General features: G+C 37.9%; 3 protein-coding genes across 4 annotated transcripts; all 3 read left to right on the top strand.

Annotated features, from left to right (window-relative positions):
- Positions 1 to 2: 2 nt before the first annotated feature.
- LOC100640402 (WD repeat and FYVE domain-containing protein 3-like) lies at positions 3 to 21,061 on the top strand. Of its 2 annotated transcripts, none has more exons than XM_019993294.1 (61): positions 3 to 213; positions 509 to 768; positions 857 to 969; positions 1,468 to 1,574; positions 2,374 to 2,531; positions 2,868 to 2,998; positions 3,152 to 3,395; positions 3,642 to 3,844; positions 3,901 to 3,998; positions 4,111 to 4,280; positions 5,127 to 5,273; positions 5,410 to 5,535; positions 5,588 to 5,812; positions 5,860 to 5,960; positions 6,062 to 6,604; positions 6,705 to 6,788; positions 6,844 to 6,974; positions 7,025 to 7,385; positions 7,492 to 7,814; positions 7,868 to 8,030; positions 8,092 to 8,343; positions 8,396 to 8,551; positions 8,776 to 8,910; positions 9,082 to 9,249; positions 9,349 to 9,493; positions 9,899 to 9,980; positions 10,035 to 10,196; positions 10,314 to 10,556; positions 10,641 to 10,792; positions 10,936 to 11,156; positions 11,422 to 11,571; positions 11,635 to 11,832; positions 12,014 to 12,254; positions 12,415 to 13,226; positions 13,385 to 13,684; positions 13,809 to 13,941; positions 14,016 to 14,101; positions 14,254 to 14,443; positions 14,515 to 14,603; positions 14,855 to 15,003; positions 15,128 to 15,196; positions 15,255 to 15,401; positions 15,556 to 15,685; positions 15,895 to 16,014; positions 16,093 to 16,210; positions 16,314 to 16,423; positions 16,543 to 16,696; positions 16,851 to 16,942; positions 16,996 to 17,128; positions 17,186 to 17,416; positions 17,497 to 17,657; positions 18,376 to 18,468; positions 18,527 to 18,676; positions 18,739 to 18,840; positions 18,969 to 19,091; positions 19,193 to 19,252; positions 19,310 to 19,739; positions 19,795 to 19,906; positions 20,572 to 20,642; positions 20,693 to 20,816; positions 20,879 to 21,061. In XM_019993294.1, the coding sequence occupies exons 1-61, from the start codon at positions 92 to 94 to the stop codon at positions 20,994 to 20,996; spliced, it is 10,722 nt and encodes a 3,573-aa protein (XP_019848853.1). In that variant the 5' UTR covers positions 3 to 91; the 3' UTR covers positions 20,997 to 21,061. The 2 variants fall into 2 exon arrangements, with proteins under 2 accessions (XP_019848853.1, XP_019848852.1); XM_019993293.1 differs by having other exon boundaries at positions 15,125 to 15,196.
- Positions 21,062 to 21,111: 50 nt separating this feature from the next.
- LOC100640276 (diphthamide biosynthesis protein 1-like) lies at positions 21,112 to 22,465 on the top strand. Its single transcript, XM_003384199.3, has 2 exons — positions 21,112 to 21,925; positions 21,981 to 22,465. Exons 1-2 carry the CDS (start codon positions 21,126 to 21,128, stop codon positions 22,450 to 22,452), a joined length of 1,272 nt encoding a protein of 423 aa, XP_003384247.3. The 5' UTR covers positions 21,112 to 21,125; the 3' UTR covers positions 22,453 to 22,465.
- Positions 22,466 to 22,550: 85 nt separating this feature from the next.
- On the top strand, positions 22,551 to 23,461 carry LOC100640150 (galactocerebrosidase-like). Its single transcript, XM_019993264.1, has 6 exons — positions 22,551 to 22,708; positions 22,761 to 22,829; positions 22,930 to 22,993; positions 23,043 to 23,131; positions 23,259 to 23,309; positions 23,360 to 23,461. The coding sequence occupies exons 1-6, from the start codon at positions 22,580 to 22,582 to the stop codon at positions 23,459 to 23,461; spliced, it is 504 nt and encodes a 167-aa protein (XP_019848823.1). The 5' UTR covers positions 22,551 to 22,579.
- Position 23,462: the final 1 nt, after the last annotated feature.

Below are 23,462 nucleotides of genomic sequence, written 5' to 3'. Positions count from 1 at the left end.
AACCAGACACAGACACGCCCACTTTATATTCATAATGCATACATACACATAGCCTGGGATTACTTCACTAGAGAGGGACAGAACATAAGCCATGTCAGTCTTAGACAGTTTCCTCTCCTCCATTAGACGTGGAACGAGGCAGGCAGCTCCAGTCCACGAATCCAGACCACAGGAAAATGACCTGGCTCTGCAAACATTGAAAAGAAAGTATAGGTATGAAAATAATTATCATTGAAAACCTTGCTTTGTCAGTGTATTTGGCACATTTTAATTATTTTTTGGACAAAAATTCCACCTGTCATTTGCATAAAACGAACTTCGGCCATTTTTACCACAACTGGACAATAATTCATGGGTTAAATTCAAAACTGAGCTATATTAATGAATTGAACTAGTCTTTAAAATAATTATCATTTTTCATCCTATTGTAACTAAAATAATCGATGCTGATTTGTTTTGATGTATGTACATATACATGCCCTTCTTTTTTTGTTTTTTGAATGAACAGAGAATACTTGCAATGCGAAGACACTCAAGAAAAAGAGACCAAGTTATTCCAAATGGTGCCCCTCTTCAACAAGTCCTGCACTAGGATGGAGGAAAGCGTACTTGTCGAGAAGTTCCCCGAGGTTTTCGATTTCGCCGAGAACGTTTCGTTCATATTTGTTCGCCATGTAACCCAGCTGGCCCAGACCAGCCCGAGCTCTTTGCTTGAATATTTTGAAAGTGATGGAGAGACGCCCTCAGCAGGGATCAGTCTACTAAAAGGTCTTTTATATACTTTATTTGTTATCATAATTTCATTTGTATTGTCATCTCACTCACTCTCTCTCTCTTTCTCTTTCATTCATTGCAGCCATTGCTGTCCTCTCCCGTGGCCCTGATACAATAGTGAATGCGATGATGTCTTCTAATCTCAGCTCAATTCTGATGAGATGTCTCTATCTCTTCCTTGACCTTCCCACTCCTGTAAGTCCGTCTAATAGTAATGGACAGTATCCATGATACTTTAGCTTTTTGACACTCATCCATTATCTTGTTCCACGGAAATATCTGTCATATTTTTGCTCTAGATCTGATCCAGTTTTGTTCTATAGTCTAGTAGCTTCCATTGCAGTGTAGATGTAGCCTAGCCATATTGGTTTGTAATTGGTGACTGCATTCCTTTTAAGTCGTTGTTGATAGGATATTGTGTGGTTGTGTGCCTTCATGGAATGATAACACTCCTTCTTCTTAAGAATACCCAATCAAGCATGCCTCAGTTGATAACTGCAGTGCAATTCTGACATGTTTACTTATTTACATAGTAAAGAAATAATATTATTATTTCTTTTTTATTCTCTACTGTGAAGCATAATAATAATAATCCATAATAATAATAATAATACTAATGTCATGCACATAATACATGTACCTGTAGAGAGCTAAGTATGGCTCTCTTTTCATTGTTGGTTGGTTATTTCCTAGGCTTCTTCTGAAAGCCCTTCTTTAGGTAGAGGTACAAAGACGTCTTCACAGCAGCGATCACAGCAGCGATCAGAGCTTCAGAAACTATTCATCAGAGTCATTAACAGGTAAGGGAGAAGGAGAGAAGAGAAGATTACTTATTTACAAGATACATTTTAGATGTGTGTAATATTATGAAAACCCTCTTGTTATTTTGTGTATAAATGTTTTGTTTGATTTACACATAGAAACACGAGTGGCTTATCCAATCACACACTTTAGGTGCTGTATAAACTCAGGAGTCCAACTAATAGTGTCAATAATAATAATATGTGTGTGGAGTGCCATTGTTCTGCTGTGTATTTTGATAAACTCCTTTTAATATGTATAAACTGCAATGGCATTGCTGCACGTGGTGTGTGTGGAATGAATGAATTATTTTCTATGTTTTGTTAAAAGATATTTGATTGCTTTCTTTTACTGAAGTGAGATGTTTGTCTACTATGTTTTGTGCTATTGCAAGCATCCTACACTACTCTCTCTCTCTCTCTTCTTCATTTTGTCATGGAGGTGTCCCTAATAGCAACAGTACATAGATAATACTTGTACTTTGTATATATAGCAGTGTTTTCTCTTTTTGTGTTGTGCTGCAGTGCAGTCTCTTTTGTGTGGATTTTGTTTGCATGAGGCCCTGTTGGTATGTCACTAATCTGGAATACTCTTTCAATAATTATTAATTATCTTGTGTACGGTACACGTAACAAAAACATTATCTCCTGCAGCTTTCACATGTAATAATATAGACATACCATAAATTGTGAATCAACTATTAATTATGAAAATTTCCAACGTCTAAAACCTAAATATTCCATTCTGTAATTCATACCTTATGTGTTCCCACAATAATGCTTCTTTCTTTCTTCACAGGTTGTTGAGGCATGCTCAAGCTGTTGATGCTCTCCTCAAGTTTGATGACCTTTCATTGCTCTTCTGTGCCATATCCTCTCCCTGCAGCTCTTACAATAAAATATGGAGGAAGGCATCAGCTGAAGCTGTAATGACCGTCTGTAAATACTCATTATCAGGTGCATGAACTAAAGGGTTACAGCCAAACCTGTCTATTCCTTGAGACATAATAATAATACCCTAGCTCCTGATTATGAACCTGTCCTTATTTCAGAGGTTCATTAATACGCATTTATATTGTACTGGGACTGCAAATAGGTGTGTCCTTATTTTAGAGTGTCCACAATAGGAGGTTTGATTGTATTTGATTAAAGATAAATAAGATTATCTTTTAATGTACATAATGGCTACTTTACATTGTGGGCTGGTTGGTGTTGTATACTTGTTATTTCATTATTTATGATGTGCATTTAGTGAATATTATGTCAGTTTATTTTATTTTTATGTTGTAATAGACGAGGTCATTAGTTACGTACACAAGAAAAACTGCATTAGTTTTTGTGTGAGGAATATTAAGAATTTCGCTGACAAGCAGTCACCACTAGAAGTGACTGAGATACTGGTAGCACTCTCCTGCTGTCTTAAGGTAACCTCTTGAGATTTATAATCCTAAATGATGCTATATCCCATGTGATATACATGTACATGTACATGTATGTGCATGTACATATTTTTCCAGTTATATTATTAGTATACTACATGTATATTATTAGTATACTACATGTTTGTTGCTTCATAGGATTCATCAGAGTTCTCTAACAGTCTTATTGATGATTTCTCTGCCGGCGAGGGTTATCAGTTTCTATTCAGTTTCCTCCTAATGCTGGATGGTAGAGGGGAACAAGATGCTAAAGATGCTCAGAGACACGTCGTCTTGCTAACGTCTGATCTCGTGTATTGTGGACATAAACCGATGGATATAGTTATGAACGACCCCGGTCCTTTTAATCCTGGCTTTATCATACCCGCACCTTTGAACAGTGGTGAGTGAGCTACTGTTACTAATAATAGCATGCTTAGGACTATATTGATGTTACTATTTTTAGCTTTATAATGTACATACATTTAGTAATGCTAGTATTGATGATTTATGCACTATTAAACAGCTGTAATAATATATTTAATAATAGTTTTCCTAGTATTTGTGATTTAATATGTACATGTACATGTATATATATTATGAAGTAATTGTCTTATTTTTGGTCTCTTTTGTTCTTTATTCTCTCCAGCTACCACAGTTAGGAATAAAGATGCCTTCCTCGTCCTACACAATGCTTTCTTGCACTCCACTTCGAGCCATCTTGGTAAGGATATCATTGACTCCATCATTAATATATACAAGTGCGATTCTGCCAATTTCTTTATGCTGGAGCCCCTCCACACTCTCTCATCATTCCTTGAGGCTTTGGAGAATAAGAATGAAGATGTGCAGGTACTGCTTTATGCATATACACAAGTGAGAAATTTCTCTCTCTCCTCTCATTACAGATCAGTGTGTTTCGCTTGCTTGATTTCGTTATAGCAGAACTCAATTATGTACCGACCTCAGCGCTAACCAGTGTGGGACTTTTGCTGGAAAAATTTGAGTGAGTCTATTCATATACCAAGTAGATATTGTTGTTATTACGTTACAGTTCATGCATTTATAAAGTACATGTATTTTGTAAATATTGTTAATGTGTATGTGCTCTTTTTCAGGTATCCAAGATTGCAGTGCCTAGCTCTTAATAATATTTTAAAGTTCATAAGTCATAAAGCTTCATTTAAGGACATATATCGGGAGGCTGGGATACTCATACTCCTGGTTAATGCACTCAAGACGCTCACCAATCAAATAAAGGAGACAGAGAAAGAGAAAACTGAACAAGGTACTCTGTCCATGTTCAATCATGTACTGTAGTACAGTATAGTCATCATTGCATAGTGTCAGGTGATACTGCCCATGGTTTTTTCTGAAAAATGGCTCCGAAATCATTCCCAATTTTTATTACATTTTCTGATACATATTGATGTCCTTATGCTACATAGAAAGTTTGAGCCGATTCCGACTTCAATTTTTAAAGTTATGACCATTTTTTGAAAACTCCAAATTTTTGGAAATTACCCAAGGCTATAGCCCATGGTTTTTTCTGAAAAATGGCTCCGAAATCACCCCCAATTTTTGTTACATTTTCTGATACATATTGGTGTCCTTATGCTACGTAGAAAGTTTGAGCCAATTCCGACTTCAATTTTTTGAGTTATGGCCATTTTTTAAAAACTCCAAATTTCTGAAAAGTACCCAAGGCTATAGCCCATGGTTTTTTCTGAAAAATGGCTCCGAAATCACCTCCAATTTTTATTACATTTTCTGATACATATTGATGTCCTTATGCTATGTAGAAAGTTTGAGCCAATTCCGACTTCAATTTTTCGAGTTATGACCATTTTTTAAAAACTCCAAATTTCTGAAAAATACCCAAGGCTATAGCCCATGGTTTTTTCTGAAAAATGGCTCCGAAATCACCCCCAACTTTTTATTACATTTTCTGATACATATTGATGTACTTATGCTATGTAGAAAGTTTGAGTCGATTCTGACTTCAATTTTTCGAGTTATGGTGTCTGAAAGATTTGTGCATGTACATGTATTATTATTTATTTATTTATTTATTAATTAATTAATTAATTTATTTATTTATTTATTTATTTATTTTACGTGTACGTGTATTTAGATTTATTGTCAGTTGATGGTCTAGCAGGAGATGCTGGGGACACTTATCATTCACTCAACTCTCCGTCTCTCTCTCTCTCCAACCCTCAGGGACAAACTGAGGAGTCCATATTCCTCATCATTGAATCACTAAGAGCCACCATTGAAGGTATGTGTGCAGTACATGTACATGTAATTTATTTTTTATTTATTTTATATTCACAATTGTGTATGATTATTATTATCATCATACATGTACATTGTACCACACAGGGTCTGGTAAACATTAATATTTATTCCTACAGGGTCTGATATTAATGGTCGAGCATTCCGTGAGGCCGGGGGCAGCATTTGTGTGATGGATATGCTCAATTTCAAGAGATACAGGAGAATGGCTCTAAGACTAATGACACAGCTGGTCCTGTTAGATGGTAATTAGATAAAAATAAAGCTTAATGTATTAATATCCTGTTACTCTAACAGAGGGTTATGTTCATATTGGTAAACTCCTTGATATACTGAACACTGCCAAATCAACAGACGTCGATCTTCGTATCGACATCCTTCAAACGATACTAGCCGTCTTTCAATTAGAATCATCTACAAAGGCTTTGTTTCGTGATGGGTGTGGCTTTAATTACCTTATCTCTGTCCTTACTTCCTTATATGGCAGTCTCGGACCCTCAAGGGGAAAACCCTGGGGAAATGGTTAGTGTATGGCTGTATGTACAATTGTGTCATTGGTAAATTTTTAGTTAAAAAGGCGGACATTTTAAACTTGATACAGCTGGTTTTTACCGTACTGACAGTGGCAATGCAGGATGACCCAGCAAATAAGCTATTCTTTGAAACCAACGTGAGCTATACACATGTATATATATGTACATGTACATGTATGTGTACACTTCAAATGCATGTACATTGAAATTTTGCATTTATAAACTCTTCCTTTAATAGATTCAGTTTGATAGTTTTTCTGAGCCCCTTAAATTGCTCGGTTGTTTTGCTCACGACATTGAGCAATGCCAGTCAATCAACACTCACCTCTCTCCAGTTAAAGACTCCGCCCAGTCCATAGAATCAGAGTTCCAGCCCTTATCTCCACCTGCTCAAAACCTCCCGACTTCCTCGTTCATTTTCTGTGCGGCAGAGATATTTCGTTACTTGCGAGACATGGCCCTGGGGATTCCCCTCTCTCAGTCCAAGCCTTTGCTTCGTCTGGCCCCCTCCAGCTCCACCTCTCCTCAACGTACGGCCGTCACGTCATCAGCCACGCCCATTTTGAGTCACGGGCCATCTCACGATAGTGGACAGCCCAAGAAGTTTTATTCGGGTTACCTGGTTCACCCTGGTGCTGTACTCTGTCTGATGGATCTGTTACCAGCCATTGATTATGATAGCATTATAGGGCGGAGCCTGAGCACTGCTCCAGACACGCCCACTATTGGAGGAAGTGAATGGAATGAAGATGATGAAGTTGGAATATCGGAAGGAAGACAGGTACATTTATTAATATTACTAGTACAGTAGGGCCTCTCTTAATGGACGCTGTATATCCATGTATATGTACATGGATATGAGGTTATTTCTCTCCTTATAGTGGTGTCTATATCTTCAAGACTGTGTCGTGAGACAGATATACAATATTGCTGGATCTGAAAGAAACCAACAGTCGTTATGTCAAGTACACACTGTCACTCACTATATGTGCTGTACCTTACAACTTTAATGTCCCTCAGGTTGGTCTACCCGGTCGACTTTTATTAAGATGTGGGAGTGGTTTGTCTGATGAGGCACATCCTCTTCATGAAGCTCTTGAGCGAACGTTTGAGAAACTTTCATATCAATCACTGACCCCGGCAGATTTTAGGTTTAAAAATAACAATAGCGCTGTGGTTTTAGGATCTCTCTCTCTTTTAGGAATTTCTTAAGATTAGGTGATCCCTTATGCTGTAAGATTAATGATTATACAATTGAGGAACTATCAAGTATTGCTGAGTCCAAAGAAAGAGAGGAAGAGGTAGGAGAGGGTCTTTGTGAAACAGAAGAAGATAAAGAAAGTCCTGGTGAGACAGAGGAACCTGCAGGACAGACATTGAAAGACAAGTTAGGTCAGCCTCTCTCCTTGGCAAGGATACAGAGTCTTGTTTCAATGACAACGCCACGCGATGGCATATTGTACGGAGGTAACAAGTTTGGTTGTTCCTCTCCTCCTTTTATCGAGTTTGATATGAGTTTGGATGGATTTGGATGCCTTTTTCTACCCAGTGTATTCCCACAGGTCAGCTAGTATTACCATAGTACATACACAATTCTATTTATTTATAAATTTACCTCCATTAAATGTCCTCTTTCTTTCTTTCTTTCTCTCTCTCTCTCTCTCTCAGACTGTGTCTCAGTCTACCCAGTCTAATGCTACCACGAGTGTCTCTACCACTGGGTTTGGTCTAGGGGAACGTCCCTTTCCCCCTAGCAATGGACTAACCTATTCCACCTGGTTCTCCATGTGCAGTGTCACACCTGACGAGACTCATCCTGTTAATTTCCTAACTCTCTCTCAGTGCTTCCTTACGACCGAGAAGAGTCTTGCCAGCTATCCTCTCCTCCGTATGTACCTGGCCATTGGAGAGAAGAAACTTTACGTGTCTACACAAATACCCAGGAATAAGAGAGACCCTGTCATTGAGGATTATATTCATAAAGATGACAGGTAGGTCTGCTTGTACATGTGATTGTTATTTTATAAATGTGCTGTTTATTTAGGAAGGAGAAGAATCTAGAGGTCTCGTTTGATGTTCCACAGTTGTGCCATGCATCACAAGGCATGTGGCATCATGTCCTCATTACAGTACAGGCCAAAGGTCTCCGTGGTAAAGCTAAGGCATTGGTCTATGTTGATGGAAAGGCTGTTGGGAGCTCACAAAAAGTAAGAAAAGGAAATGAAGGTTTAAAAAATACTCTTTCTCTCTCTTTTTTGTCTCCTTTAGCTTCCTTATATCCATCCTCTTCCTCTTGCAGTTGGAAACCATTTTCTTCCCTTTCCTTCCGACAGTTCTCCCTTTCTAATTAATGCCCATATTGGTACCCACGTAGACAATCGTCACATTAATCCCCTTGTCTATCGGACCGGCCCCTCCTACTTGTTTGACGAGCCTCTACAACCACTGGCTGTACATCATATTTTTATACTGGGTCCGAACTATGTCGGATCATTTCAGAACCCTGTTCCAGGAAGCATGGTCAGTACACATAGTTATTATTATTATTATTAATTTATTTATCATTACACAGTCCTCCAGTATGTACACAGAGTCATTGGGTCAACAGGTATCAGAGGAGAGGATAGTGTTTGGGTTGATTGCTGATCGACCGTCAAACCACACCCTCTCAGAGCTAGTCAACACTTACCAGTACAGTGGCTATGATGTATCTACCATTGCTAGAGAGGTAATGGAGTATATGTACTTTCTGTACATACATAAATGTACTTTTATATACATGTACATGTATGTACATGTGTATGTATGCATCTACAAGTAAAACATGTATATCTACATGTATACATGTAGATATATGTACATGTACTTTAATTACTTACAATGTACATGTATAACTCTTTTCCCTCTCTCATTAATCTTTTCCTCTCTCTCTCTCTCCTCTCTCTCCCTCAGTTGTCGCTATCAGATAAAGATGAAGTCACTCCAGTTACATTACTCAGTAACAGTGTCCTTCATCTGATTGGTCCTGCTAGATGCATTGGTGCCGTCGTCTGTGGCTATTCTGGTATAAGAACGTTTGAGCCACAAGTAATGGAACATGCAATAGTTATACACGTACATTACATCATATAATAATGAGTTTAATGTACATGTATAGTGAATTTAATGTACATTTACTTGATATAATGAAGTTTAACATACACATGTACATGTATATTTATAATGAAGTTTATGTATCTCATTCTTTCTTTCTCTTAGCCTCTTCGTAATCTTTTATCAGCAGTGGGCGGTACTAGTGTCGTCCTTGGTCTTGTTGCCATGGCAGCTAATGTTGATAGTCTTTATGCTGCAATGAAGGCCGTGGTCTGTATAGTAGGCAATAACGACAGGGCATTGAAAGAAATGGAGAGAACAGGAGGTTTCAAGGTACATGTACATACATGTATATGTGCAGTATTTTCATTCCATCTTTGTGTGTATGTGTACATCATTATATATGTGCATGTACATGTCTTTTTTTCACAGTTATTGGGTATGCTGTTAAGAGACAAGAGCTCTCTTGTTAATAGCAACATACTTCATTTAACTTTCACTTTGGTTGGTACCGTTGATAATGAACATGAAAGTGCTAGGATATCTAATGTGATTGCCTTCAAAGACCTACTAGCAGGTATGTACATGTACATGTACATTCAGGGCTACATACATGTACATGTACATGTGTAACGTTCTATGTCTTAAAGCTAAGTTTCTTTTCAAATAATAATATCATTGATCATAGTCACAATACACACACTAATTCTTAGTTTGATGATACTGGTTCTTTTAATGGGAGCTAGACAGGGGTGGGTTTGAACAATGATCCAACCAATGGCCTTGTCTCCACGCTGGAACCATCTAGGGTTGACAGCTGCAAGGTGTCCAGACTAATTACTGTCTTCTGCTCCTTGTTTGCAGAGCTCAGTCTGGAGCATGTACACAATGTAGCAGCTGCACGTGGGTGGGAGTGTTACACATGTACATGTAATATGTAATATACATATACATGTGTGTCATTTGTGTTTGTATACTCTAGATCAGTCAATATGGAAGAATACAAGCGAGGATATTCAAAAGTCGCTCTGTCAGCATTTCTATGATCTCTTGACACATAGCAAGTCAGTATACCCCGGTAAAACTCTGTTTATTATCCAGCCCCCTCCCCTTTATAGTGATCAGGTCACTAATGCTCATACAATGCTTCATGTTAAGTTAGTTCAAGAGCTGTTGACTCGTCTTCACGATCACAGTCTCTCCGATCACACGATAAAATCAATGATTAACGTGATCAATGCTCTCTTCTCTCACGGACCATCTGATGAAGACATTAGGAGGTTAATAATAATAATAATAACTTTCTTGTTTTATCCCTATTGTGTTTTATTGTCTTTCTTTAATGATAATAATAATAATGATAATGATAATGATAATGTAACTTGTAACTTTCTCAGGTTTGGACAGCTCCTCAGTAGTCTCTTACCTCGTGATCATGAGTCAGAGACCTCAGTTGATCTTTATGGCCAGGAAACTCCTCCCACTCCGAGAGAAGCAGGTGGGAGAGAGGGAGGGGAGGAGACACACCCACAGGTAGTGAAACAAGAGAAGAAAAGCAAGAGATTGATAAGACTACGGAACCTACTGCTTGATGTGCTAATGAGCCACTTTACAACTGAGAGGAATGAATTTGACTCAAAGTAAGAGACAAAGAAAGTATCAAGTCAAATGTATTATTTCTTGAATTACATGTATATTATTTATTATTATTTATTATTTATTAGGTTTGCTCGTCAAGTTGTATCAACTCTTGGTTTTGACTGGTTCCTATTGTTTCTACAGCCACAGGTGCACAGGGAGAACGTTATAAAACTTCTCAGGATGTTAGTCCTAATATTACTGAGTGACTCAAAACTGAGAAAGAACTTCACCAACGGTTAGTGTACATGTACATGCATGTAATAGTTTTGTAGATTAAAAAAAGACTCTAGAATTTCATAAATTATATTGTATGTGCATAAATGTACATGTATCTACACTGTACAGTGTGCATGTAACTTTATTCTCCTTCTATTGCAGGTGATATATTTGGTGGGTGGCTGCACGGAATGCGTACAGTACTGCCCGACTATTCTGATGAAATACATAAAATCATACTCTTTTCACTGTCGCCCGATACAAGACCTGAAGTCTCGATACCAGGGCCGATAATCCTCTCTAGACTACTACCGTATCATCTCTCGTCACCGCAGACATTCTTACTGATCATTGGACTACTGCTGGGGACACCAGTTACTGAGGTAATCCTCTGACAGTAGAGGGAAGTCACTGGCAGTGCCATTAAAAGTGTTGCAGAAAAGTAGCCAGAGTTCTTTTAAGAGTATTGCACTGTTAGATTTGAACTGGATTTATATTAAAAGACCTGTGTTGAACTCACTATGCATCTCTTTAGTGACTTCCCTGGACTTTACTATATTCTAATGTACATGTACATGCACCAATGACATGCACCAATGACTAATTTTGTTTCTCTCTTTTCTTTTCCTTTTATTTCATCTCCTCCAGATACCTTACACTGCCCCTCTAACCATCGATTCCCTCTCTTCCATATTTGACATATCCCACAACAGTAAATCAACTCAAAGGGCCAACAGTAGGCTATATCCTGATGCAGTGTTCGTCCTACTGGCAATGATAAGGCTCCTACTCCATGAGGTATAGTCCAACAATAATTATGATCTTCATTTAATTATGTACAATTGTATCCCTCTTTTGTAGGATAAGCCCGAGTCTCACAATAAAGCATTAGTTGTTATCAAGTATCTTGAACAAATATACACTAATCTTCCTTCATTCAGGAACACTCTCTCAACTAGTCAGGACTTTATAGAAGCACTTGCTGCTACTCTCTTTCCTCCTAATATCCTCATGAATGTTGAAGAGGAGGAGACTCGAGGAGGAGATTTGGATGATGATGTGAGCACTGTTGGAGGAGACCAACAATCCTTTAATTTTAGCATTAAGTGCTTGTGCTTTGTGTAGAAAGTTTGAGCTGACTCCAATAGAATTTTAAAAGCTGAAAGACCATGTTTTTATTTTTAAACCTTGTTCTCTCCTATAATCAAGGATACATATAATCCTCTCTCTCTTTCTCTAGTTTGTTATTTTATCATCTCCAGTATCAAAGGATCCTCCATTAAAAGATGATGAACTAGCCACTAAGGATGAAGAGACAATAGCTCCTTCAACTCTTTCAAAAGGAGAAGGAGGAGCCAGTAGTAGTAATGTTATCCCTGCTCTTATGAGGCATGATTCATCAGCAGTCCTCAACATTATCAAGTTATTGCGAATGATTGCACTTGATGGATTTAAGACTTGCACAATACAAGGGAAATCAGGTACTACTGTACTTGTATACAATTATACTGATTTAGTGTAATTTTTGTGAACAATGGATTTTATAATGCACTACATGTACATGTACATATAGATAAGCTGTATGTTACCAGCTGTCTTCCTTTTCTTTCTCCCGCTCTCTCATACTTCCATTCTTTACAGGTAATGCTTATGATTGTCCAGTATTGGAGATGGTGTTAGAAGCTGCTCCTGTTGGTACGACCGACTACATCAAAGCATACCAAACTATAATACTACACGCCATCAGTAAACACTTGGAAGCTGGAAACGAAGACATCTCTGTCACCCTCAAAGAGATCGGACAATTCAATAAGACCTCGATCGGACTTGGAGTCTTTTGTAATCGCCTCATCGATAAACTATGGCAAGGGGTGTATTCTAAACCTACTGATTATTTGTACTCATTTCTCAAGAAGCTAGTAGAACAAGCTCTGACTAGACCTAAACTGCTACCACTGAATGAGATACAGTCATCCTTCAACAGGTTAATACTCTACCAGTTATCGGCAGTCCCAGACACTGAGCCGGAACAAAAGGAGTTTGTCGACACGCTCTGTCTCCTCTCCTCTCACTCTCACGTCATTTTTGACGAGACGAACTCAGACGAGACTTTCCTACGCTGTCTCGTTTATCGACTTTTAGCTCTCGTTTTTACGGAAGGAGAGTGTCGACAAGGAGGCGAGTATCATTCTGCTACTGATCTGGAAAGTGGAGCCAGTGATAGGAGCAGTAGACGTATCCGTGGCTACGTACCCATACTCTCGTCCTCTTTGCTGAAGAGTGGAGCTAATAGACTTTGGAGCAAGATGCTTGAACACAAGCGAGAGGCACTCCAGGGTGTCCTGGGCATTCCGTTACCATTAGCCTCTAGTAGCAGTACAGCTGCTATAGCTACTACTGGAGCAACTGGTAGTCCTTCAAGTGCTGCTGGGGGTACTGGACCACCTGTACAGGTTTGTGTGTGTTTGATATCGGTATTGCATTAGCATCGTGTCAATGTTGTATTGTTTTGTGTCATATTTGGAATCAATCTGGCGTCAATATCGTATCAGTAATGTATTGATTTTTAATTTTTTTTCATGCATGCATAATATGTAACTCTTACTTGTAGCTCTCGATTGGTAACCCTGCCCATACTAAGCTCCAAAACTGCAAGGAGTTTCTTGAAGACAGATCACTAGAGAAATGCTGGGAAGACTTCAAGCAACAAGAAGAATACATTGCTCCTGCATCAGATCAAGCCTCTACCAAGGAGAGAGGGCTATTGAAGACCCTGCTGAAGAGAAAGACGACAAGAATCAGTGGGAGGGACCCAAGACTAGTGGCAGAAGAGTATGTCTGCTGGCAGGAGCCACAGCTAACGGTGGCCTCTCACAAGTTTGAGGACGCAATGCAAAGAAAATATCAAAGAGTAAGAGAGAGAGAGAGAATTAACATTCATTAAAGAGAAAGAGAGAGAAAAAGAAAAGTATTCTTAAAACTATTTGTTATTGTTCAAATGTAGCATTATTTATGTATGGTTTTATTTTTATTAGCATTTAGATTACAAGATAAGATTCACTTCATCAGAGTGGGCTAGGATTGAACACGAGCTGACAAGGGAGAGGGGGCTATGGGGACCTGACAAACCATCTTTCCTTGATAAATGGATGCTAGACTCCGTTGAGGGTACGAGCATTATTATTATTATTATTATTATTATTATTATTATTATTATTATTATTATTATTTTATTACCATAGGCCCTAGTAGAATGAGGAAAAGATTGTGTCGGAATTATTTATTTTATGAGAAATATTGTTACGATCCACTGCTAGAGTCAAATAAGGTACACGTCAGTGCATTAACATGTTCAACATTGTACTGTATTTCACAAAATCTGTGACAAGCAAAAAAACCCATTAGTTCCATTGTCACGAAATCCGTGACAAGCAATGCTTTGTTCCATTAATTTACACTTTTTCTCCTTTGTGTCTCTAGGGTGGTAAGCACCAGAATCCCACTAGCTATCATTCTCCTCTTTATGAAGCTCGGTCCGCCATATTCTCTGATTCTTCTCTCCTCTCTCATTCCTTCTCTTCTCCACCATCTCATATCGCCATGACAACCCCCCGTGCCAGGGAAAGCTCTTTCTCTTCCACTCAACAGAACAATCCGCTCTCAGGATTAGGTACCAACACACACACACACACACATTGATGTACTGATCCTCCTTCTCTCCCTCTCTCTCTCTCTTTTAAGATGAAGGTGCTAACAGAGCTGATATTCTTAGTTCTCTTGACAATGATGACCCTGTGGCTAGAGCACTGTTTAAAATGATTGATGAACCTGTGAGATTAATAATAATAATATTTACACGTAGTATAATATTTAATATAATATTTAATATAAAAATAATGCATTACGTGCAGTAGAATGCAGTGTATGCCATCGTCAAATTTGAATAACAATGTGCAAATTTTAAATAATTTTTCTGATATTATTGCAATTTACTTTACCATCATCAATTTGCCCCATGTACTTTATTATGCATGTACATGTATTTATAAATATTATTGTATTTATTTCCATTAATTTTCAGATCACAGAGTGTCACCAGTGTGCAAGACTGACTGGCCTTGACAGCTGGGATGGTCTCCTATTGTTCGGCAGTACCTCTTTCTATGTTGTTGAAGGAATCACTATTACAAAGGACAGCAATGTAGTTGATATTGAATCAGCGACTGATGGGTTAGTATTAAAATAATTGTTACAGCATTTTACATGTACACTGAGGTAGTACATATATATGCATGTATATGTATGGTAGTAAGTTGTAGTATGATAAATGTGTTTATTTTTGCATTTGTAGTAGCTATGATCCTGTTATACCAGTCCATGTACAAAGTAACCTCCTACAGACTGGAGAAAAAAGAACTATACAGTCAGTATATGGATAACAATATCCTACTATCGTCTTCCCTCTTATACATTGCATGTAGGTGTACTAAGTGGTCTTATGTTGAGATCAGGGAGGTACACAAGAGACGGTATTTGCTGCGTCATTGTGCAATGGAAGTGTTCTCTAATGACGGACAGAGTCTCTTCTTGATATTCCATTTGGCACAGAGAGACAGGATATATCAGAAGTTAGAAGTTATACTTGTACATGTACATTCATTAGCCTCTCTTTTCTTTTTATGTCCTCCCATCTCTCTCTCTCTCTCTCTCTCTCTCTCTCTCTCTCTCTCTCTCTCTCTCTCTCTCTCTTTCTCTCTCTCTCTCTCCCTCTCTCTTCTAAAGGTTGTTTTCTCTTGCAAGGCCGTCGGATCAAGAGCATTTACTGCTGATTGATCCAGAAATGAATCCAGAGTCAGTCTCAAGCTTCTTCTCAGTCATTACAGGAAAGAAGAGTCTCATGCAGAAATGGGAGGTACTGAACAGCAATAAAAATACACTCAACGTTTCTACATAAAATAAAGACACCAATAGAAATCAAGCATTTTAAATAAAATTTAGAATTGCATATGAGATAATGATTATTATAATACTACATGGAGATATTTCTTTTTTTTAATTTTGTTTAAAAGCAGTATTGTTATACAATGTAAGTCCTCTTGTCTTTGTTTTTATTTTCAATAGAATGGTGAGATATCAAATTTCACTTACTTGATCCACCTTAACACACTTGCTGGTCGATCCTACAATGACCTGATGCAGTATCCTGTCTTCCCTTGGGTTGTCGCTGACTATGATAGCCCAGTAAGAACTCAACAGCACCTGTCATTCATCCGCCTTCTCCCTCCTCTTTTTCTGCCCCTTTCTCTCTCTTTTTCTTAGGTTTTGGATTTAAGTGATCCAAAAACATTTAGAGATTTTAGTCTTCCAATGGGCGCCCAGACATCAAAGAGACTGAAGATGTTTATTGAGAGGTACAAATACTTTGAAGATCCCATGGGTAAATGCATTGATATTAAATTTTAAAATATTTATTTCAGCAAGTTTGTTTATGCAAGAGGGTAAACCCTAATGTTTTTTTAAAAGTATGTATGTTTTTGCAGGTGAAGTATCAGATCCTTACTATTATGGTACTCATTACTCGTCCGCAATGTCGGTTGCTTCGTTTCTCGTCAGGATGGAACCTTTCACTCAGCATTTCATCAAACTCCAGGTTTTTAACTTTATAAATTTTTTTGAAAAATTATACAAGTACAATGTCTAGTTCATGTAGAATTAATTTTCTAAATAATATTATAAGTTTCAAGGCATTCCCTTCTTCTCACATTCTAGGGAGGCCATTTTGATTTAGCTGATCGCATGTTTCACAGCATACCTGAAGCATGGAGGTCAGCCAGCGAGAGCAACATGGCCGACATCAAGGAACTGATACCCGAGTTCTTCTATCTGCCGGACTTCCTCACTAACACCAACCAATATGACTTAGGTACAGCTGCATCATGTACTATGTCATTATGTACTATTACATGTACATGGATATACACGTAGGACATATATAATTACATATATAATTACATATAGTTATTGTGATGTGCTAATACACGTACATGTATGATTGATGTACATTTACTTGCTTGCAGGCATTAAACAGAATATGGAGGAGCTAGGAGATATTATACTACCCCCCTGGTCTAAAGGAGATCCATTGGAGTTCATTAGAGTCAACAGAGAAGTAATAATATTAATAATAATTTATTATTTTTTAAATATGTTTTTTATTTTTAGGCTTTGGAGTCGGATTATGTCTCCGCCCATCTTCACGAGTGGATCGATTTGATATTCGGTTATAAGCAACAAGGAAAGGATGCAGAGAAAGCTCACAACATATTTCATCCTTTATTTTATGAAGGAACTATTGGTAAAGAATAAATAATACACTCTTAATATAAGTACATGTACTTTGTCCTATTTTTAGACATTGATACCATTGACGATCCTGTAAGACGAAATGCTGTCATTTCTTTTATACACAACTTTGGTCAAATGCCTAAGCAGCTCTTCAAGCGTCCTCATCGAAGCCGTAAGGTTTTCACTGGGACTGCAATTGGAAACCCGACCATCGACCAGTCGGCCATTGGGAACCTAATCCCGCAAGTATTCTTTAAAAACTTGGCGCAATTACTTCCTTCTAAAGAACCCATTAAAAGTGAGTTATACAAAATGAAAAGGATTTTTTCTTTATTTCTTTTTGTTCCACTTTTATTATATTAATTTATTTATTTCTAGCTATTCGAGGTGAAGTGGGTCAAATGATAGTCACCACTTCGGACAAGCAGCTGCTGATAGTTGAGAAGCGGAAACTGCTCCTTCCCCCAAACTATACTCGCTATTTCTCATGGGGCTATCTTGATCACAGTGCTAGGATAGCGTCAGTTGAAGGAGATAAGGTAATATTATACGGGATTGTCCACAAAGCATGCTAAGTGAGCTACACAGTATTGACAAGCACTACAATACAGTACATGGCATTTGGTGCAACTTAAAAAATTCATAAAAAATCCAATTTTGATTGGAGTCAGTTCAAACTTGATATACAACATTAGAACATGTATATGTATAAGAAAAAATTATAAAAATGAAAAATTTTCTCCTAGTCATTTTTGGTGAAATTTGGCTCGAGACCCTGTACTATAGTACAGGGTCTTTGGCCCGATTTTGGAGCAACTTTAAAAATTTGTAAAAAATCTAATTTTGATCGGAGTCAGTTCAAACTTGATATACAACATTAGAACATGTATATGTATAAGAAAAAGTTATAAAAATGAAGAATTCTCTCCTAGTCATTTTTGACGAAATTTGGCTTGAGACCCTGTACTATAGTACAGGGTCTTTGGCCCGATTTTGGAGCAACTTTAAAAATTCGTAAAAAATCCAAATTTGATCGGAATCAGCTCAAACTTGATATACAACATTAAAACATGTATATATATAAGAAAAAAATTATAAAAATGGAAAATCTTTTTTTTGTGATTTTTGTCAAAATACCCTGTACTGTAGTACAGGGTCTTCAGTCCAATTTTTGAGCAATCCACAGACAAGAAGTTGTATGAGTATTATGCCAAAATCCTGTGGAAAACCCTGAGGTACTCTGTCTCTCTTCTTTAGGTGATATCAGTATTTGAAGGACTACAGCAAGGAAGGATACTGTGCACAGCTGCTCTTGATGAGAATGTACTCCTAACTGCTGGAGAAAATACAGTAAGTAATTGTAACCCAATCCTTCACCATTATTGTTTCTCGCTTCTTCTCTTTTCAGATAGTCTATGTGTGGAATCTAAAATCAGGTGGTCCTAAGGAGAGAGTTCCCTCCAGTTTATCACTTAAGCACACCCTCCATGGGCACACAGGTCCAATACTATGTCTAGCAACCTCTAGTTCTTATAATATTATCGTCTCAGGCTCAAAAGTAAACAGCTAATTATTATTGTATACTTATATTATTGTTGTTGTTGTTGTTGTTTTTTATAGGATAGGACGTGCATTATTTGGGACAGTAATAAGTTGTTGTTTGTGAGACAGTTGTGTGGTCACCAGTCTCCAGTTACCATAGTCAACATTAACCAACTCAGTGTAAGCCTCAGTACACATCCATACAGTAGTTTCATTGTGTATAATCAATTATAATAGTAGCATCCTTTTAACATACATGTACGTGTATATATTAATTTATTATTATTATTATTATTATTATTATGTAGGGTAATATAGTGTCATGTACTCGTAATGATATAAGGCTGTGGACGGTCAATGGTGTACTCCTAGCTAGGGCTGAGCTAACAATTACCGGAAACTTTAGGCTACTTTGCTGTGCTGTCTCTGAAGTACATTAACTAATACTATTAGTTCATTTAGTTGTACTAGTTAATTTAGTATATAGTACAATAGTATCTATTATTATTATTATTATTAATTTCTCTTTTAGATGTTTGAATGGGATAATGACAATGTGATATTAACAGGCTCTACTGATGGAGTTGTCAGAGTAAGCTCTTAATAACTGATATACACTGTACTGATCCTGTTTTCTTGTACCTTATAGCTATGGCGTCTTGAATATGATAGGGACAATGACCGTATGGCCTCTTCCGCCTCTCCTTATCCGACCACACCTCCCTCTACTTATATAGACACTGACTACCCGAACATATCTTCACCGATTTCAACAAAAGCGCCTGCAAAACTAGCGAGACCGGTGGCCCACGAGTCTGAGAGCTCTGAAGACAAATTGGATGAGATTTCTGACACTGAGAGTAGCTCTGATGCTTTTAGAAGAACAGGCAGTGACGAGGACTTACCCGAATCAATGGATGAACCGGAATCAAACAAAGAAGAGGAGGAGAAGGAGGAAGAGAGAAAAAGAGGAGAAGAATTAAAGAAAGAAAGACAACCGAGTGTCTCTACTGAAGACATGGGGATTAGTCGTTACGTTGAAGAGGCAAAGCAACGCGCTAAAGTTTTAAGAGAGAAAAGTAAACTTACTCTTTCATTGTGTGATCTTAGTATAATGTACCTTTACCATCATAGCTGGTTACTGGAGACGCAAACTTGTACTGGCACACACTCTTACTATGCATACGTCTTTTCAAAGACAGGACAATACTTCACCTGCTGGAGTATCCTGTATCACTGTATCAAAGTAAGGAATATTATACCAAACTATAGCTATGCTGCTATTATTCATTAACTGTACATGTACATCATAAATCATTAGCTATACTATATCCCAGTTGAGTTTGGGACAAGAAAAACTGGAATAACTTTTTATAGGAATGTGGGATAAGGATGAAACTTTCACAGGTTCTTAGTCGCCAAAGTCCATCAAAATCTGTGAAATTTTGGGTCTCTCAACTCTTGGGGACCCTGAGAACCGGGTTCTCCCTATAAACTCAATGGCATACCAAAATGACGTTTAATGACAATTTATCTACGTCATAGTTTACATAAGAACATGTGGTCGAGCGCCCAAACTGATAATTCTTGTTTTAAAATGCTAACAGAGCAAGATCTTCTGATAATGATGGCCTTTATGAAGACTAGTTGACTCCAGTAGCTATTGTACTGCTTATCAGGAAGAGCAAGACTGTTTTAAGAGTGAAACAACACAGCCGCCATGCTTCTATGAATATCATTCAAATACGTCATTTTTGTGACGTAGATACATTTTTCAAATTCCACGCAGCTGCTTCCACTTCCGTCCCAAACTGAACTGGGATATAGTATACACATAAACTTTACATTATATACAAAGTACCTCCATTGCCAATAAATCATTCACATTCTACCTCTGCTATGTCCTATTAGGGATCATAGGAGATTGTACATTGGCGATACACGAGGCAGAGTATTTAGTTGGTCTGTCACTGATAGTCCTGGTTAGTTTCATGTCGTCTAACTTTAAGAGTCCACATGTACATGTTACTAGGTGGAGTGATGGAGCACTGGATATTGGATGATGCCGTGAGCGGTTGTATGAGATGCAATATGGAGTTTACTATCACTGAGAGGAAGCATCACTGCAGAGATTGTGGAAAGATATTCTGCTCGAGGTATCATAATAGTATTTCTAAACTATATAGTCATATCATTATTTTGTATTTTTTTGACACAGATGTAGCGATTATCAAATTGAGATAGAGCGTCTGAAAATTAGCAAGAAGGTTCGTGTCTGCGTTGACTGTCACGACAAAATAAAGCAACAGCAACAGCAACAACAGTTTGTTGCTTGATTTTAATAATGATATTTTAAATTTTGTATATTAGATTATAATTTTAAATAATTTTAATAACTACTTTATAACTACTTATTGTTTGACACGTGGTAAAACGTGGTTAGTAGGCGTGTCATTATTGACAATATGGCGGAATCTTCTCCCAAAATTGCTGTCGTTTCCGCTTCTTCACATACTCAAAAGCGGTTTACTGCCGACTCAAAAGGAGAGGGAAAAGTTGTAAAAACCAAAGAAACCTCCAGGAGACGATATGCCAATCAAATACCCGACGAGATACTGAATAACACTCAAATCAACGACGCTGTATCCCTCCTACCTTCTAATTATAACTTTGAGATACACAAGAGCATATGGCGGATCAAACAGACCCAGGCAAAGAGAGTTGCCCTTCAGATGCCAGAGGGTCTCCTATTATATGCAACGAGTATCAGCGATATAATAGAGACTCATACTGAAGCTCAAGTACTTATCATGGGCGACGTGACCTACGGCGCTTGCTGTGTAGACGATTTCACAGCCAGGGCACTTGGCACCGACCTCATAATACATTATGGTCACAGCTGCTTGGTACCCGTTGACACAATGAGTGATATACACATGCTTTATGTGTTCGTGGACATTCAAATAGACAATGTTCATGCAATTGATACGATAAGACAAAACTTCACTCCAGGCAGTACTATTGCTATTGTTAGCACTATACAGTTTGTTGCTGCAGTTCATGCTATTAGACCGGTTTTATCCGACAAGTATAATGTTATAGTTCCTCAGTCAAAACCTCTTTCTCCTGGTGAGATACTAGGGTGCACGTCACCGTCCCTCCAGTGTGCTGGTGGGACGAAGGTCGATGGTATAGTGTACCTGGGGGATGGGAGGTTCCATTTGGAATCAATAATGATTTCTAATCCAGACATACCTGCTTATAAGTGAGCCATTAATCATCATTCGCTATTATTATTATTATTATTATTATTATTATAGATATGATCCATATTCTAAGAGGTTTACCCGTGAACATTATGATCACGAGAAGATGAGAGACACAAGACACTCTTTAATAAGAGTAGCAGCTGCTGCCGAGCGATATGGTCTTATACTGGGTACCCTAGGGAGACAAGGAAGTCCTAAGGTGCTCACCAACTTGAAGGAGTTACTGGATAAAGCAGGAAAGGAGCACTTCACTCTTTTGCTCTCTGAAATATTCCCTGATAAGCTGAAGCTTTTTGGCGATTCTATTGATGTATGGGTGCAGGTGGCTTGTCCGCGACTCTCGATCGATTGGGGCACTGCGTTTGATAAGCCACTCCTGACTCCTTATGAGGTAGCTGTAGCATTGAATAGCACTCAATGGTCAGTGCCTTATCCAATGGATTATTATGCCAATGAGAGTACTGGCCCATGGACTGTTAATCATCCTAATAATAGAACTAAGAAACTAACTGCCAAGAGGTAGTAATAATTTCTATTTTTAAATAATTGTTCAAAATAATAATCGATGTCGCTAAGTGACCACGTGTTGTCACGTGTGCTTAAGTCACGTGCTCCAATCATTAACTTTTGACCTCTTATCGGATCGGATCATGGAGTCGAGTATTTTGCTGTTTTTGGGCTCGCTCCTGCTGCATGCTGCTATAGGACAGTACAATGTGGATGATTCTGGTGGCACTGGACCAAAATTTGATGGTATTGGTGGATTAAGCGGAGGAGGAGTAAGTCAAGACTTTAGATTCAATAGGTTATGCAACACTTTCTTGTTTGTAGGCTACTTCCAGACTCTTGCCTAGCTACAGCACTGAGGCTGTGTCTCAGATTTTTGATTTATTGTTTAAGGTAAGCTCTCGTAACATTGCCTTTGGGCGGGGCTCAAATGAGCTGATTCACACCTATGTTAATCTAAAAAAATTCAGTGTAATTTTATTATTTTAAATAGCCAAATTTTGCTGCTTCTCTACAAATTTGTAAAGTTGAAATTGGCGGAGATGGACAAAGCACAGGTGCAGTACAATTTATACTCGTCTCATTCTATTCCATTCATTTCTTCAGATGGTACAGAGTCATCACACATGCATAGTCAAGATGATGAGAATTATCATCGTGGATATGAATGGTGGATCATGACTGAAGCTAAAAAGGTAACTTATACTAATGTGGTTATAGTATTTTCCTATGGCTACAAACTTATCAAATTATCGTGGTCACTGTAGCACTGGTACCTGATTTAATTTCACTTTTTCTTCTGAATATTTTGTATTATTATAGCGCAATCCTAACATCAAGTTATACGGACTGTCATGGGCTTATCCTGCTTGGGTGAGTCACATGAACTAGTGTTATGAATATCATTATGTCATGTGACACAGGTCGGTAATGGTAGTGGTAGTCCATACAAGTACCCTGAACTGACAGCTGGTTATATCGTTAAGTGGATTCAGGGAGCTAAGAGTACTTACGGACTGACATGAT

This window comes from Amphimedon queenslandica, unplaced genomic scaffold, assembly GCF_000090795.2.
Source record: "Amphimedon queenslandica unplaced genomic scaffold, v1.1 AMPQUscaffold_13499, whole genome shotgun sequence".
Classification (NCBI taxonomy): domain Eukaryota; kingdom Metazoa; phylum Porifera; class Demospongiae; order Haplosclerida; family Niphatidae; genus Amphimedon; species Amphimedon queenslandica.
The sequence above is the reverse complement of the archived record's forward strand: the minus strand, read 5'-3'. Positions and strand labels throughout refer to the sequence as shown.

Bases quoted from the DNA above. Each gene is read 5' to 3' on its own strand.
- LOC100640402 (XM_019993293.1), top strand. From the start codon at position 92: ATGTCAGTCTTAGACAGTTTCCTCTCCTCCATTAGACGTGGAACGAGG. The intron at 5,961-6,061 runs GTGAGCTATACA...TTCCTTTAATAG, and splicing joins AGCTATTCTTTGAAACCAAC to ATTCAGTTTGATAGTTTTTC. The intron at 15,197-15,254 runs GTCAGTATATGG...CATTGCATGTAG, and splicing joins GGAGAAAAAAGAACTATACA to GTGTACTAAGTGGTCTTATG.
- LOC100640276 (XM_003384199.3), top strand. From the start codon at position 21,126: ATGGCGGAATCTTCTCCCAAAATTGCTGTCGTTTCCGCTTCTTCACAT. The intron at 21,926-21,980 runs GTGAGCCATTAA...TTATTATTATAG, and splicing joins CCAGACATACCTGCTTATAA to ATATGATCCATATTCTAAGA.
- LOC100640150 (XM_019993264.1), top strand. From the start codon at position 22,580: ATGGAGTCGAGTATTTTGCTGTTTTTGGGCTCGCTCCTGCTGCATGCT. The intron at 22,709-22,760 runs GTAAGTCAAGAC...TCTTGTTTGTAG, and splicing joins GTGGATTAAGCGGAGGAGGA to GCTACTTCCAGACTCTTGCC. The intron at 23,132-23,258 runs GTAACTTATACT...GTATTATTATAG, and splicing joins TCATGACTGAAGCTAAAAAG to CGCAATCCTAACATCAAGTT.